Source organism: Rhamphochromis longiceps, linkage group LG5 (genome assembly GCF_057381845.1).
Source record: "Rhamphochromis longiceps isolate RC_006_pf linkage group LG5, R_longiceps_female_GT1.1, whole genome shotgun sequence".
In the NCBI taxonomy this organism is placed as follows: Eukaryota; Metazoa; Chordata; class Actinopteri; order Cichliformes; family Cichlidae; genus Rhamphochromis; species Rhamphochromis longiceps.
The window spans coordinates 18091728-18105620 of NC_140561.1; the positions used below are offsets into that span (position 1 = coordinate 18091728).

At 43.4% G+C, this 13893-nt stretch overlaps 1 protein-coding gene across 4 annotated transcripts in view; it reads right to left on the bottom strand.

The window, feature by feature from the left end:
- Positions 1-13893, bottom strand: part of foxp4 (forkhead box P4) — a 90291-nt gene that overhangs the window by 16428 nt on the left and 59970 nt on the right. The window contains exons 4-9 of one of the 4 annotated variants that reach the window (XM_085406239.1): positions 13297-13419; positions 8959-9084; positions 5318-5456; positions 2524-2725; positions 1936-2034; positions 472-570 (exon numbers count right to left, since the gene is read on the bottom strand). In XM_085406239.1, the coding sequence (XP_085262365.1) occupies positions 472-570; positions 1936-2034; positions 2524-2725; positions 5318-5456; positions 8959-9084; positions 13297-13419 (788 nt within the window). Of the gene's footprint in view, positions 1-471; positions 571-1935; positions 2035-2523; positions 2726-5317; positions 5457-8958; positions 9091-13296; positions 13420-13893 lie in introns of all 4 variants that reach the window. The other 3 variants (XM_085406238.1, XM_085406237.1, XM_085406241.1) reach the window with 3 other exon arrangements.

Genomic DNA, 13893 nt, shown 5'->3' on the forward strand with positions numbered 1-13893 from the left:
TTGATCTTAAATTCGCCAGACTCCACTTTCTGTCAGTTTAAAGAAGTTAAAGTAAACATTTAATCCCTGAGATACCTTAATAAAAAATTAATACTTTTAAAAGTGTGTCTCGGAAAGAAATTTTATATTTTTCTATTGTACCCTTAGTGGAAAAACCCCCACCCCCGCCCCATATATTTCTTTAGTAGTTTTCTGTCATTTAATCTTTTGTCAGTCACGTATTTGCTTTGGTGTAGTTTGACTGGCCATGGGGGAGGTCATAATAAGTAAGAAAATCTTTAAAACTTATGAAGACACAGTTAAAATTCCAAATTTCCTGCCCTCCTTCACTCACGTCATTCATTGAGCCCAATTTGAGTCTTTGCTGAGCCAATTCTGGCCCCCAGGCCTTCTGTTTGAAACCCCCAGTGCAGTGCAAATATCTTTATTGATTTTTCTGAGTGCTTATTTTTTCAGTGGCTGGTGACTTACTTGATGAACTGTCCTATGTCCTCACACAGTGCTTCACAGCCAGGCCACTTACACTCTCCATGGCCATAAAGGGGATGGGAGCCAGTGTGCTCCTCATGACTGTGGAGAGAAAGACACACACAAACAGAGACAACAGTGACATTATATATTTGTTATCCTCATGAAACAGTAGATAAAGTCAAAGTAAGTGCTTAGAATATTAAGAAGAAAAGCATTAACATGTCACACTTTCACATACATACACATGCAAAAACAAAGAAAACAAAAACCGTGTAGCAGCAATAGCAGCAGCAGCATCAATACAGCCATCTGAGTTTGGTTAGCAGTCATTAGTACAGTTCACGAAGCCAAGTGCAGAGACAGGAGGAACAGAACAGAGTGGGGTCAGTCACAGAAGCCAGGCAAACAGGGGAATTGGTCCAGCAACCTCACATTCTGGAGTCCATGACCTGTGTTTCTGTTCCTGGCGTGTGCTTTGCATGTGTGTGTTGGTTTTGGTGTATGTTCTAATGTTTCAGGAGCTGACACAGAGCCGGCACGGGACCAACCAGCCATGACTGATTGGTGGCGGTTGCCGTCATGTGCTGGTTGTTCTTTTGTGGTGAGCTTATGTGTGTGTTTTTTGAGTGCGTATCTCTTCATATTTATGACAGTGTGTGTATTTATATGTGTGTCTGATGATGAAAGACTAGGCCAGGTTTGGTTTGGACCCAGGGTAAAATAACTGTATCCGTGCATGTGTGTGTGGCAGGTCCAGTAGCAGATGTGGTTCAGACTTGGACCTCTGCCGGCAACTGCTGTCTCCACATATATTTACATGACTGTGTATGTGCGTGTTTGTATGAGTGTGTGCGTGTGCATGTGCGCGTGCGTGCGAGTGTGTACATATGTGTGTGCGTGGACTGGAATGGGGATTCTCCCAAATCAACATCATAAGGTTGTCTAACAAAAACCATTTGTCTTGCAGATGGAAACATGTCTCTCTCCCTCTCTTTGCTTTTCACCTCTTCCTGATCATATGTGGAGGCTGAGGTTGGAGTGTATGTTGTGTGTATGTGTGTTGGCTGTGGTTGAGTCAACTCAGAAGCAGCTCAGACAGCAGACATGACAAACTGCTGGCAACCGCATTCTCCTCCACATCAGCCATGCATTAGCTTAGCAGGCTAATGCTATCCCCTTTGTGATCTTCTAAGCCAACTCTGTCGGAGTACTGCCAGCACACTGTAGCTTCAGCATGACCATGTGTGATATATTTGATTAACTAATAGAACCTCTCTTAATTAACACTTGACCAGCCACCCTTACCCCCCTCTGAAATGAAGTCAGGAGTCAGGATCAACAATGCCACTGGTACAAGCAGTAAATCAGTGCTGAAGGACACTTCAAACCACCCACCTCTAGTGTATCTTCTTGTCTTAGACTTGCCCACTTGTGACTGTGTGTGTACGTGCATGTGCTACTCACTGGCTGCTGGGGGGTTGGCTGCCTTTGGAGTAAAGAGGGATATGGTCATCTCCGCTGTCTGCCTTGGTGAAGGAGGATATCCACTCAAACAGTCTGGCTCTTAAAGACGGAGACAAGCCCATGAGCAGCCAACACAGCCATGGGACAACACAGCCCTTACACAGTGTGTGTTAGTGCATCCCCCAGCACATGCATCCCTGGAAATGATCACGCTCGACTGCGGAATTTATCTACTTGAGTAGAATTTATCTACTTCCTGCTACTACCCCTCTCCCGAATCCACTATCGTCTTGTCTTCTTTCCTAACTTTGTGTCCACACCATACTGACATGTGGCTGACACACCTCCTATCAAATGAGCTGAGCGAAGTTTACGCCACACTGATGTGTGATATGCTGAATGTGCATGTTTTATATCTGTTTTTTTCTGTGTGTCCAAAAGAAGGTTCAAATTTAAGAAAAAAATGACACAGTGAGAATGACTAAATAAGAGAGACCGGAAGAGAGTCACACAGAGAACAGACTGTGATAGCCACATTACCTGTGGCTATCATCAGGAAGTCATACTTGTTTCCACACATCACTATACCTGTCTCTCTTTGGGGTGTGGCTCTGTCCATTGGGCAGGCTGTGCAGTGGAAGGTGAGCACTGGCAGCTTTGGGGAAGGCTGAGGTAGAATTGGAGCTGTTGGTGCTCAAGTCAAGGCCCTCGGCCTGTTTCAGGGCCTCCTCGCTGCTCGGCACCCCCGACACATCCTTCCACAGTTGCTGTAGGTCTGACGGACACATCGCTGCAGGCAAGGACACAGATTTAACTTAGCAACTGGTCCCACTTAACCCGTCCATCAACTTCAAATGTTCATGCACAAATGTGATGATAGGATATTTAAGGTAAGCTGATTCTAATAAATGGAAGAAGAAATACGGTTAACTATAAACCAGATAATTGTACCGACGTGCAGACACACACAGAGAAGCAGCGATAGCTGAAACTAATCTTAAATGATAGCAGACATAAAACACACACGTGCTACTTTAACTGTCCCTGTGTTTAAGAGCGGTTTAGAGTGGAAAACAGAACATCTTAAAAACAGACCTTTTTATTGTCCCCCCAGAAAGCCAGTATTCTTAATTAAGTAGCTAAACTTTGTTGCAACTGCTACTGTCCAGCAGCTCCACTGCTCCCGTTGCCACCACTATTTGTGTGAAATGGGTGGGTGCACACTTTAAGCTTTCGAGTCATAGCTTTGTTATTTCTGCTCCAATTTCACAGCGAGAGAGACGCCTAAAACGCCACAGCCCACTCCGGTGGATCTTGTAGCATGCACACACGCGGATACACACACACACATCGACACAAACTCATACGGAGACTTTGCAGCAATCCAAATATTATGTCTGCTTTGTCTGCATTCTTCTGCGGTCCCGCCAAAACAAAAGTTCTCACTCTGGAAGAATGAGGTGCCGTGTGCATCAATGTCTTTGTATGGGTACGCACATATATGTATTATTGGGACAGCTCCACACAAAAAGCATGGACGTGCTCACAGAGCGAAAGTGTGAGGTAGGTGAAGACCGCTATAGAAAGCGGCTCACAGCACAATCCAGTCACAAAATCGGAATTTGAGAGGAAAATGTAGGCGATTTCTTGGCAAAAGTCTGTGGTTTATTGATGAGCGACAAGGAAATAAAGGAAGGTTAAAAAAACAAACATGAAATGAGATGAAAACTGCTGTTGTAAGTTCCTCCAGCTAGAGCTTAAAGATGCAAAATATTTGAGGAGATCAGAGTGCTCTTGCTAAAAGTTTCTGCCAAACGTGCGTGCCCATATTTGGTCATGAGGGTTCATTTTTCTTTCACATTAATAACCGTGGACAAACACATGCTGGGGAGTTCTAAAATTAAACTGGGCGAATTCAAAATAAGTAACTGATTTGTCTGAAAGTTTCAAAAGCTGCTGAAACGGTTCCTTGCACACTGTTTGGTCTGTCTTATTGCAGTTAAAATTTATTTAGTGCTCTTTCTTCTTCTTCTTCTTCTTTATTTCCTTTTTGGCATGAACTTATTAGGCTTTGTCATAAGGCAGTTATGAGAGGTCTACGCAGCACCTCCATCCTACTGCGGTCAGAGAAATAAACTGAAACCAAAGCAGGACCCCTAATGCCACCACCTTCACAATGAACACAACAGCCCTTTGAGGCGGGGCAATAGTGTGTGCATTTGTGTGTAAAGGTGCGAGTGTTTATGCTCGAGTGTTTGTGTGTTTGCGTGGCATGGCTGGTCAGAGGAATGCTTCTGGCTCACGCCTGGCTGAGCCGTCACAATGGACCAGCTCTTTCACACTGCAGGGAAATTCCAGTCTGATACGGAAGGAGAAAGAAAGAAAAAAGGAGATGCCAAAGCCAAATGTTTGAAACTGCCTGAAAAATTACACTTCTAACAGAAACGTAGCCCCTGTCTTTTTCATTTGCACCTAGTAAGTATCCATTGGCTTTTTCCACTCTGTGTAAACTGGCATATCTATTTGTCCTCACCTCACACAAACAAACACCCTGTCCTCTAGCACATAAAGCACACATGTATACACACGCTTTTTGAGCAATTTGTCCAGTATTAAATTGATTTGAATTTCACTTTTGATTAGTTAAACACAGTTTCTTTGTTGTATGTGAGTGTGTGCGTGTGAGACTGCATGTGACTGTGCATGAGAGAAAAAGAGAGATCAGGGATCAGACAGCCAGAGGGAAGGAAATCGGTCTGTTTGGTCAACTCAGTCAGCGCTTTAGCAATGTTACGGCCACTTTAGAGCCTCTAAAGCATTCTCCGTGAGTGAGATAGTGTGTATGTGTGTGTCGAGGGCTGCTGTGCTAAGAGCACGGAAAACAAATGGACACAGATACACACACAGGACACATATACTCAGGGCGGGCCAGTCACCAGTCAACATTTATCATTCTAAAACTCTGCTGACAAAATGAAGGGACTGTGGGAGAAGTTACACGTAAGAATACACAAAAAAAACCCACAATCCAGTGGGCACAGCAATAGCAAAACGATGATGTTCTTGTATCTGGCTAATCTCAAGTACACACACATGCGTGCAAACATTCGCCCAAGCACATGCACACATTTCTCTAAGCAGGAGGGCTTAGTGCCATATTTTACCTATTACCCAAATGAGTACTTTCCACAAACCCACCAATCACGTTTCCTTTTATCTTTTATAGGCTGATTAACTTAACGGGCTTCACAGGCAGCACTGGGTACAGGCCCGCCTGTGTGTACGCCCATGTGTGTGCACACGCTTGTTAAGATGTGTTTGTGTCACCGGAGTGCTACAGAGTTACAGTTCTTTTCATGAATGTGTGTGCATGTGCATATACCTTGCTGCAGAGTCTGCATGGCGGCGGTGGGCTGCAGTGGAACCAGGCCCTGTCTCTGGAGGTTGAGGATGTGCTGCTGCTGAAGCTGCTGCATCTGGATCAGCTGCTGCTGGAAGGCCAGCTGCTTACTGCCTAACTGCTGTAAGCCACAAGATAAAAGGCAGAGGGTAAAGCAGTTAGGAAACTCAGTGCTCAGTTTAACTAAGTTGGTGAAGAAGTTTATTCATTCTTATTTTATGCTGTCTCAATTTTTTTATGATCCATATGGAAAGAAGTCACGCCAGCCAAAATTGCCTTATACAATGTCATACTGTAAATGTACTGTGAGCTCTACTAGACAAAAATCTGCTTGTAACTATAATTTACAACAACAAAAAACAACAAATTTGTAAAGGTATCACTCTCAAAATGAATTTTTAAACTATGCTGAATGGCCAAAAAATGTAGTTAAATGAGTTCATTTGGTATACATATCCTATTCCAACATTCAGATAAGATAATAAGATATTTAAAATCACCACACAGAATAAATAAAAGCATGAAGCAAGTAACCCATAAGGGATCGCAAGCTGTGAAGGATGTAGAGAAGGGGTGAAATGTTTGAGGGGAGAGTGCAGGAGACTGCATGTCATTTAGCAATAATGTTAGTGTGTGTTATGGTGATAAATGTCCCCTTTCCTCCTCTCCCAGTTCGGTGCAGACCTATGTTGCAACCCCTGAGAGAGATGGACTTTATCTCCCACAGATAAGTAGTGGAGAAAAAATAAATAAATACAACTCCTCATTGTGTGAGAATGTATGTGTGTGAAAGTGTGTGTGAAAAAGAGTGGCAGTCTGGACCTCTTTGAACAGAAAAGAACTCACAGGAAGGGCAAACAGGTCATTTCCTTTCAGACTTGGTGTCTGGGGAGAAGTAGTGTGGTGGTGGTGTGTGGAGTCTGATGGGTGAGTATATGCATGTGTGTGTGCGTGTGGGCAGGGGAGCATAAGAGAGTAGTTACAATTACCCTTTACATTGATTACACTGATTTAAAAAAAGGAGGAAATACATCTTTCAATGAAACGGTTCAATGGAACTGTATCATATGATGTGCTGAACATCAGAGGCCCGACTTGACAAACACCACTTGTAAGTGACGTTTAGACACAGATGGTGTCATATCTCACAAATGGCTGCTGTTCTCATGTGTTCAAATGTGTCACTTAGCATGAAAGGGAAATTATTTCATCTTTCAAATCCCTGTGTGCATGTTCAGCAAAATCCGCCACTGATTCCAATTAATTAATGTAAATACATAGTACTCCATTCTAAGGGAATAAATCTATGAAAAACAAAAAAATAACCAATCAAAAAACAAGTGGAGACCTGAGAAACGTATCGATGCTAATTGTGTCTGATTTTTGTGTGTGTGCGTTTATGTCTGTTTATTTGGTAACTACAGACACAAATATAAGTAGTTCAATTATTTGTGACCACAGCTTCCTACACCTTATTTTCTGCTACACCTTCCTCACATTATAATTGTATAGTTTGTTAAAGATGACACTTGATTGTTGTACTGTACTGCAACTGCAGTGTAACTGTGAAACTAAGCTTTCTCATACACAAGAGGTGTTGTAGTGCCGACAAAGCCTGTGCCATACTTTCGTAGTCTGTTTCTTTGAAGCGGATTGCCAAGTTCTCATTAGTTGCAATAAATGGTTTATCAAAATCAGAGTGTCCTGACTGAACTGCCTCCTCCCTCTCTTTCGCTCTCTTTTGACCTCAGTGCCCCCCCTTCTCTACTTGTCTGTCCATTTTCTTTCTTCCAGTCCCTCCTCTGTCTCTCATTCTCTCCTGAGATATGGCTATGGTTTTTTTAAAACACACATTGTGTGTGCGTGTGTGTGCGCCTGCGTTCTGTTTACATTAGCTGTGGCTGAGTGGCCAAAGCTAGCGCAGTAACAGGCTGTCAATGTGATTTATGAGCACATCACACACTGTCTGAGCCTGCCAGTCACACCGACATGCACACACACGCACACACACACGAAAAAGGCCATTCAGTAGATGCACACTAGCACTGTGGATGGACACACACAAAGTACGCATGTCTAGTGATGGTCAGAGTCACTTCATTAAGCTGACTCCTGACCAGTCCCCAAATACTCCAGCCGGTGCAAAACACTAGCTTTACACATACGTATGTACACACTCTTTCAATGCATCATTTCCACCGTGAGGAAATTGAAAAGAGGATTGCAGAGAAGATGGAAAGGGGCAAAAAGTCAGTCAAATACACTAGTCCACAAACACTTCAGGCTTCCTTTCTCTATATATAGGCGGCTCAAATTTACAGCCTGGCTAGTTTTATATGTCCAGAAGAAATATGAACTGTTACGGCTACCTGGAAACTTCCAAACAATATGATACTCACAATGGAAAACAGTGACTGTCTCAATACTGTGCACTTATTTTACAGGACAATTGAGGGGAAAACACTTGGTGTTTTGGTTGTGAATGATGCCTTGTAGCACCTGAAATATACAGACTGCCGCAAGTGGCCTATAAGTCACATGAGTTGTATGAATCCCTGTAGGGAGGCATAGTCCCTCAGGTGTGTGTGTGCACGCGTGTGTTTGTGCTTTGAACCGTGACACATCAAGTCTTCCTCTCTCTCTCTGTATGACCAGTGTTGGCACTTGTCTAGTTGTTACAGGACAACAAACCTGAAAACTGGGACAGCAGCAGAGCGGAGGGAGAAAGGGAAAGCGTTTCAGACACCATCGCAACATGCGACTCAACCACAACTGGTTTGCTTTTGTCACGGTCGAGTTGGTTGACCGTGGTTGGTATACCCGCTGGGAGAGGGGGAGAAATCTAGGATGTGTCTCCTCATGCGTTTATCAGAAAAGTCTCATGGGGTTCTTCTCCTTAAGTCTGCCTCCTGCATTGTCCTGGGCATCTTTGGAAGCTTTTTGGCTAATGATCATTCATACAGTACAGTCAAATACAAATAGGCACGCACGCACACCCATAGGTTATGACAGTAATCGTGTCTCATCGATTTCGATTCGCTTTGTTTTGCCGTGATGTGTTCCCAGTTGATCCTCTGTTATCCTACTGTAACACAGCTGTGGTTAAACCCGGTACAGTGTGTGTGTTTGTGCAAATCTCTGTGTGTGAGACAGAGTGCGAGAGAAAGAGAGTGAAATGAAGGCAGACTCTTAGTGTTGGTGGGGTTAATTGACAATTAAAGTGTGGCAGACCCCTCCTACAGAGAGATTTCCCTTCAGTCTTAGAAGGCATGCAAATGAATACTTTGGCAGGGTAGCAGTTGGTTTAGCACAGCACTCCTTTACTGCCTCAACATAGCATGCAGATGTGAAAAAAGAATGAAAACCCATATTTACTAATTCTTAAGAAAGACAAATATGTGCATGCATCCCTGAAGTTGACAACTGGATGAAAAGGAGAGTGAAAGAAAACAGGAAGGAGAGAGCTATATGTGTCCTGCAGTCTATACATCAGATCCTCCATGTGACTTTTTTTCTTCCCCTTATGGTTTTCTCCCATGTCACCCACTTTTACTGCTTTTAAGAGTACTTGTGTACTTTAGAGTGTACTTGAGCTGAGTGAGTGTGCGCTTCGTTAAGTTCACCTCTTTTGCTGCTTGCTTCCCGGCCTGCTGCTGCTGCTGCTGCTGTTGCTGTTGCTGCTGCTGCTGCTGCTGCTGCTGAGTCAGAAGCTGGAGATGTAACTGCTCCTGCTGCTTCTTATAATACTCCTGTAACTGGAGACAGATGCAGAAAGGGAGGTGGGGTGGGTGGATGGGTGGGTGGGGAGAGAAATGTGAAGCAAGTCGGTCACAACACACTTTGTAAAAGCTTCAACAATGCTACAGGTTTCCAACAGTGAAATGACCCAATATCGCCAAAATGCACTAACGTGAATGGCAGTCGCAAGGAATGCAGTTGCTTTGATTCCTCTCCTTGCAGCGAAGGCCGCAGTTTATTGTTGTGGTGGTGTGTGGTTTATTGACAAACCACATGCAACAAGCAAACACAGGCCCGACAAAGCCCACTGAAGTACTGCACTGAGCTGTTAGTATGTGTCAAGCTGTGTAGCGAGGTAATTGTATATGTCAAAGCTAACCGCCGGTGCTGGATTATTCACAGGGTTCAAGTTCGGTTATAGAAAGCTCCGACTGACTGACCGTGCAACCAGATACAAGAGCAATGAAACAGAAACACACCTGAATATTGTAAATATAATGCACTAGACATGCATTATACTGCAGTGCAGAAATAAATCAAAAGGTCTGAAATGGCAGTTGGCACACACTAAGACACACACACACACACCAGCACTGCAAGACTGAACAGGACTGTTCTAAACCTGCAGAGAAAAAATGCACAAGCAGATATACTTTGATATACTTTGAGGCAGCACTTAGTCTATTTGGTGATGTGCTGTCATAAAACACCTGCTAGGTTCGTGTGAATACCTACACTGTTCTGCTAAGGGTTATGAGTCACCGAATCTTACATACCCTGTTTTTAGACTGCATGCAGATAGGAGGTATGGCCCTTAGGATACATGTGGTTATTTAAAATGTGTCCATCCATTGCTACTGAGGTTTCTACGAGTCTCCTTCATACTGCAGATTTAAGTGATTGCTCCCCTTTAATACCTTTAGATTTAGTGTGCTGCCTTTGATACAGTCACTCATAGTATCCTCTTACATCACTTACAGACTTTGGTAGGAAACAAAGGCTCGACTTTTAGCTTACCAGTCTCAAACCTCTACAACATAGCTTTTTCTTTCACTCTGGCTAACTTAAATGTCTTCAGTGGCCCCATTGAGTTATGGAGTCCCTCAAGGCTCCGTTCTTTGCCCCCTTCTCTTTTCCACAGGCATGCTGCCTCCTGGCAAGGTTACTCAAAGTCATAATGTGCATTAGCATTTCTACAGCTAAATAGATTGATAAAAAAACAACCCACATGTCCTAGGAGCCTAGCAAACCTCACTACTTGATTCTCTGATATGAAATCCCATTTGTTCTGAAATTTCTTCAGATTTAATATTTTTTATTCTGTCTAGTCGTCCAAATGCCATCAGCTCTACTGGGGATAACCTCTGTAAAATAATATGAAATGGGCTGGGCTCGGACTCTTATTTGTAGTGCCAGCTTTATTAAAAAAAAAGTTGTTTAGTCTAGGTTCTGTCAGCTTAAAATTATCTTTGTAAGTAGGTCATTTCTTAAATTGCTGGCATACAAAAAGGTTTACATGCTTGTACATATGCAAGCTGTTCTCAGCTTGATGAATGGAACTTTGCTGGGACATGAGCAAAACCTCCATTCAGCATTTGCACCAAAGAACAGCACTTCATGTTGGAGCCCCCACACCACTGAACCTTCTGTCGACTGAACTCAGATACAGTTAAGCTGTTTTTATGCATTAACTCTGGACAAATGTAGCACACAACGGGAGATAGTCTGTTTATCGCGTGCTCTTCTTGCTTGAAATCTTCCATTTGGTTTAGGTGAGCAGGGCGTACAGGAGGGACGACACAGGACTATTTCCTGCTCTGTTCGCACATTGGCACTATCAGACATCGCACTCACTTTGTAGCTGTCTGATCCGACTGCTTTGGACAGATCTGTTCTCAAACGCACCTCTGTTGGGAAAGGTTCAGATCCTCTTAAAGCTCCTCTTTTTGTGAAAGCCTTTAAAAAATGTTTGATAGCTTTTTGTTCATACTTTTTCATTTCTATTTGTTTGCTTTTACTCGTTTCACTGTCTATACTTCCCATGTACTCTGACTCTTTTGTTTCATTCTTTTTTGTAAAGTACTAAGCCCCCTCCCCCCCATACACATACAGAGGATCTGACCGGCCACAGCTTGTCTGTTTGTTTGAGTTTGTAATCATTAATTTACCCAGGAAGCTCCATTAAGATTATAATCTTGCTGAGAGTAGAGCAAGGCTGACAGGAAAACTCACACTGGCCACAGTGTGTGTGAGTCTTTGTTAGTCTGTGTGTGGGTTATCCTCCTGAGAACAGCTTGTACATGTGTCCGTCTGCAGTTTGTCTTTGTTTCATGGTGCATCAAATGTTCAAAGAGGCTTTTCAGCAGAGAATGACTTCACAGCACAGCAGTTGCTTCGGTCTCTCATCCGTCTGACCCTACAGTGAACAGACTACACACCACTGCCCATCCTCACCACACACACTATGAAATGTAATGCTCCTTTTGTGCAAAGCTGTTTTACATTTTCCAGTTTCAATCTTATCCCAGACGTAGCTTCATTTTAGCATAATTTACTGTGCTTGCTACCACGATGTTCCTTCTTGTCCTTAATTTATTTTAAATGCGGGGCTCATTCCTTCTTGCTGCTCTCTTTTTTTCTTTTCCATCTGTCTTTCTTCTCTTTTATCGCTCCTTAGGCGGACTTAATCTCTCTTTTCCGCGTCACTAGCCCTGATCGCCTCATAATCACACAGACAAATGCATATGCAAGCGCACGCACACACGCACACACACACACACACACACACACACACACACACACACACACACACACACACACACACACACACACACACACACACACACACACACACTTAGCTGGAGAGTGGTGAGTTGAGGGAATAATTAAGTGATAATTAAGGTCTTTTTAATGATTTGATTCAGTGGCTCTGTACATTAAGTGTATGTGTAAGTGAGGCACTCACCTCTCCAGCCTATTACCATGACCTTGACTTTAGTGAACACACACTAAAGAAAAGCAGAACAACTGTAGCATAAGTAAAGTAAAGGTTGGAGGAAACTTAAAGGTTAAAACACACACACACACACAAACACACATAAACATACACGCAAGATCCACAAGTCAGTGCCTGTGCAAACACACAACTGCTGTGTAGCAGTGGGCTGTAAAACTTACTTACACACTCTTACACAATGTACTATTGCCATGGGGATATGAAATTTAATGCTCCAGTGAGTGATATGTTGGTTGACTGTTCTGTGTGTGTGTGTGTGTGTGTGTGTGTGTGTGTGTGTGTGTGTGTGTGTGTGTGTGTGTGTGTGTGTGTGTGTGTAATAGTGCCTGATTTGCAGATATACACTAAGTGCGTAGTCCATACTGTGGTTAATTAAGTGGGAGAGCAATGTTAAACTCAGTGGTTTTATTATTGATGCTGTGAGTGAGTGTGCATTATCAACCCCTCGTCCCACCGCCTCCTTTTTCCTCGTTATAGAAAAGAAAAGAGGAAAAAAAGAGCTGGTGAAGAGGTTCTTAGCCATCTGCATGTCTGTTTATAGAAAGCCACCACATTTCACATTTCCATTATGATACATGTTGTCAGATCTTCCCGCTGCAATTTATACACGCCTAAAGCTACCACTTCTTATTAAATCTTCTGTCTGCTCTGGCTTTGCCCAAGCCGTGTTTTCTCGATATCCCCTACTAAGCAATTACTTCTGTGTCCCCGCACTGTTAGTGGTCATGTTTGCAGCCTTTAAGAGCGTTTGCCTGTGCAGGTAGCAGGTCATGGGGGTTGGTGTGGCTAAGCATTTGACAAATGTGTTGCAGATGAAGAGTGTTTATTGGTTTGTGTGTCGACATGGCAACTCCTCTATCACCTGCCGGGCATCAACACACTTCTTAATCACCGTGATTCACAGGGCGATGCCAAAAAGCACGTGCGTGCGCGTGCATAGGTGTGTTCGTGTGTTCCCGCGGGCAGAAGCGTGCCCTGTCTCCTAACAACAATGCTAAAGAAGAGGCAGTTGAAATGACAATGTGTGTATGAGTGGAAATGTGGACGTGTGTTTATCTTCAAAGATCTCAGAGCGTTGAATGAGATACAATCGCACCCATTGTGTGTCAGCGGCTACTAAAACAGACACATCCGAACATGTCAGGCTGGGACTGGGTCCAGATAAAGCGTGTGTGTGTGTGTGTGTGTGTGAGAATCCGCGTCTTACCTGCTGTAGCATGAGAGCCTGCTGTTGCTGCAGCAAGGCCTGAAGCTGAGGAGGGGACAGGATCTGTTGCATCTGCTGTGGAGTGATCATCTGTGGACTCATCATAGCCATAGACACCGGGACCTAAAGACAGAACAGGGGAGCACATACATTATAAATTATTAACACACCTAGATATTGTCAAGCAAAAGTAGGATAAGTCAGCCACTTAAGCTAAGTTAAGCTTTGTGTCAAAAGGCAGAGCCAGCGCAGCAAGCTTTAAGCATGACTGTGCCTGCACCTGAATGCCCCATTGAAAGGAGGTTGTACAGTATGACGGTGCAGACGAGTAAGCTGGAGAGTTATCTTGTCTCTTGTTCTTTGCTTTCAGATACTGTTAAGAAATGCTGGCAACATTAGACAAAAATAGGCATGCTATAAAACATATTGTTGACAAGTTCCTACACAAAGCTGCCACTATTAAAAACTATTTCTGTGGCAAAATCCCAAGATAAAAGGACAGATATGCAATAGGCTTATAAAAAAATAAAAATAAAATCTTATCTGGTTTTATAAACACATGATTACGACTGCCTGCGATTCTCTTTTCCTCACAGT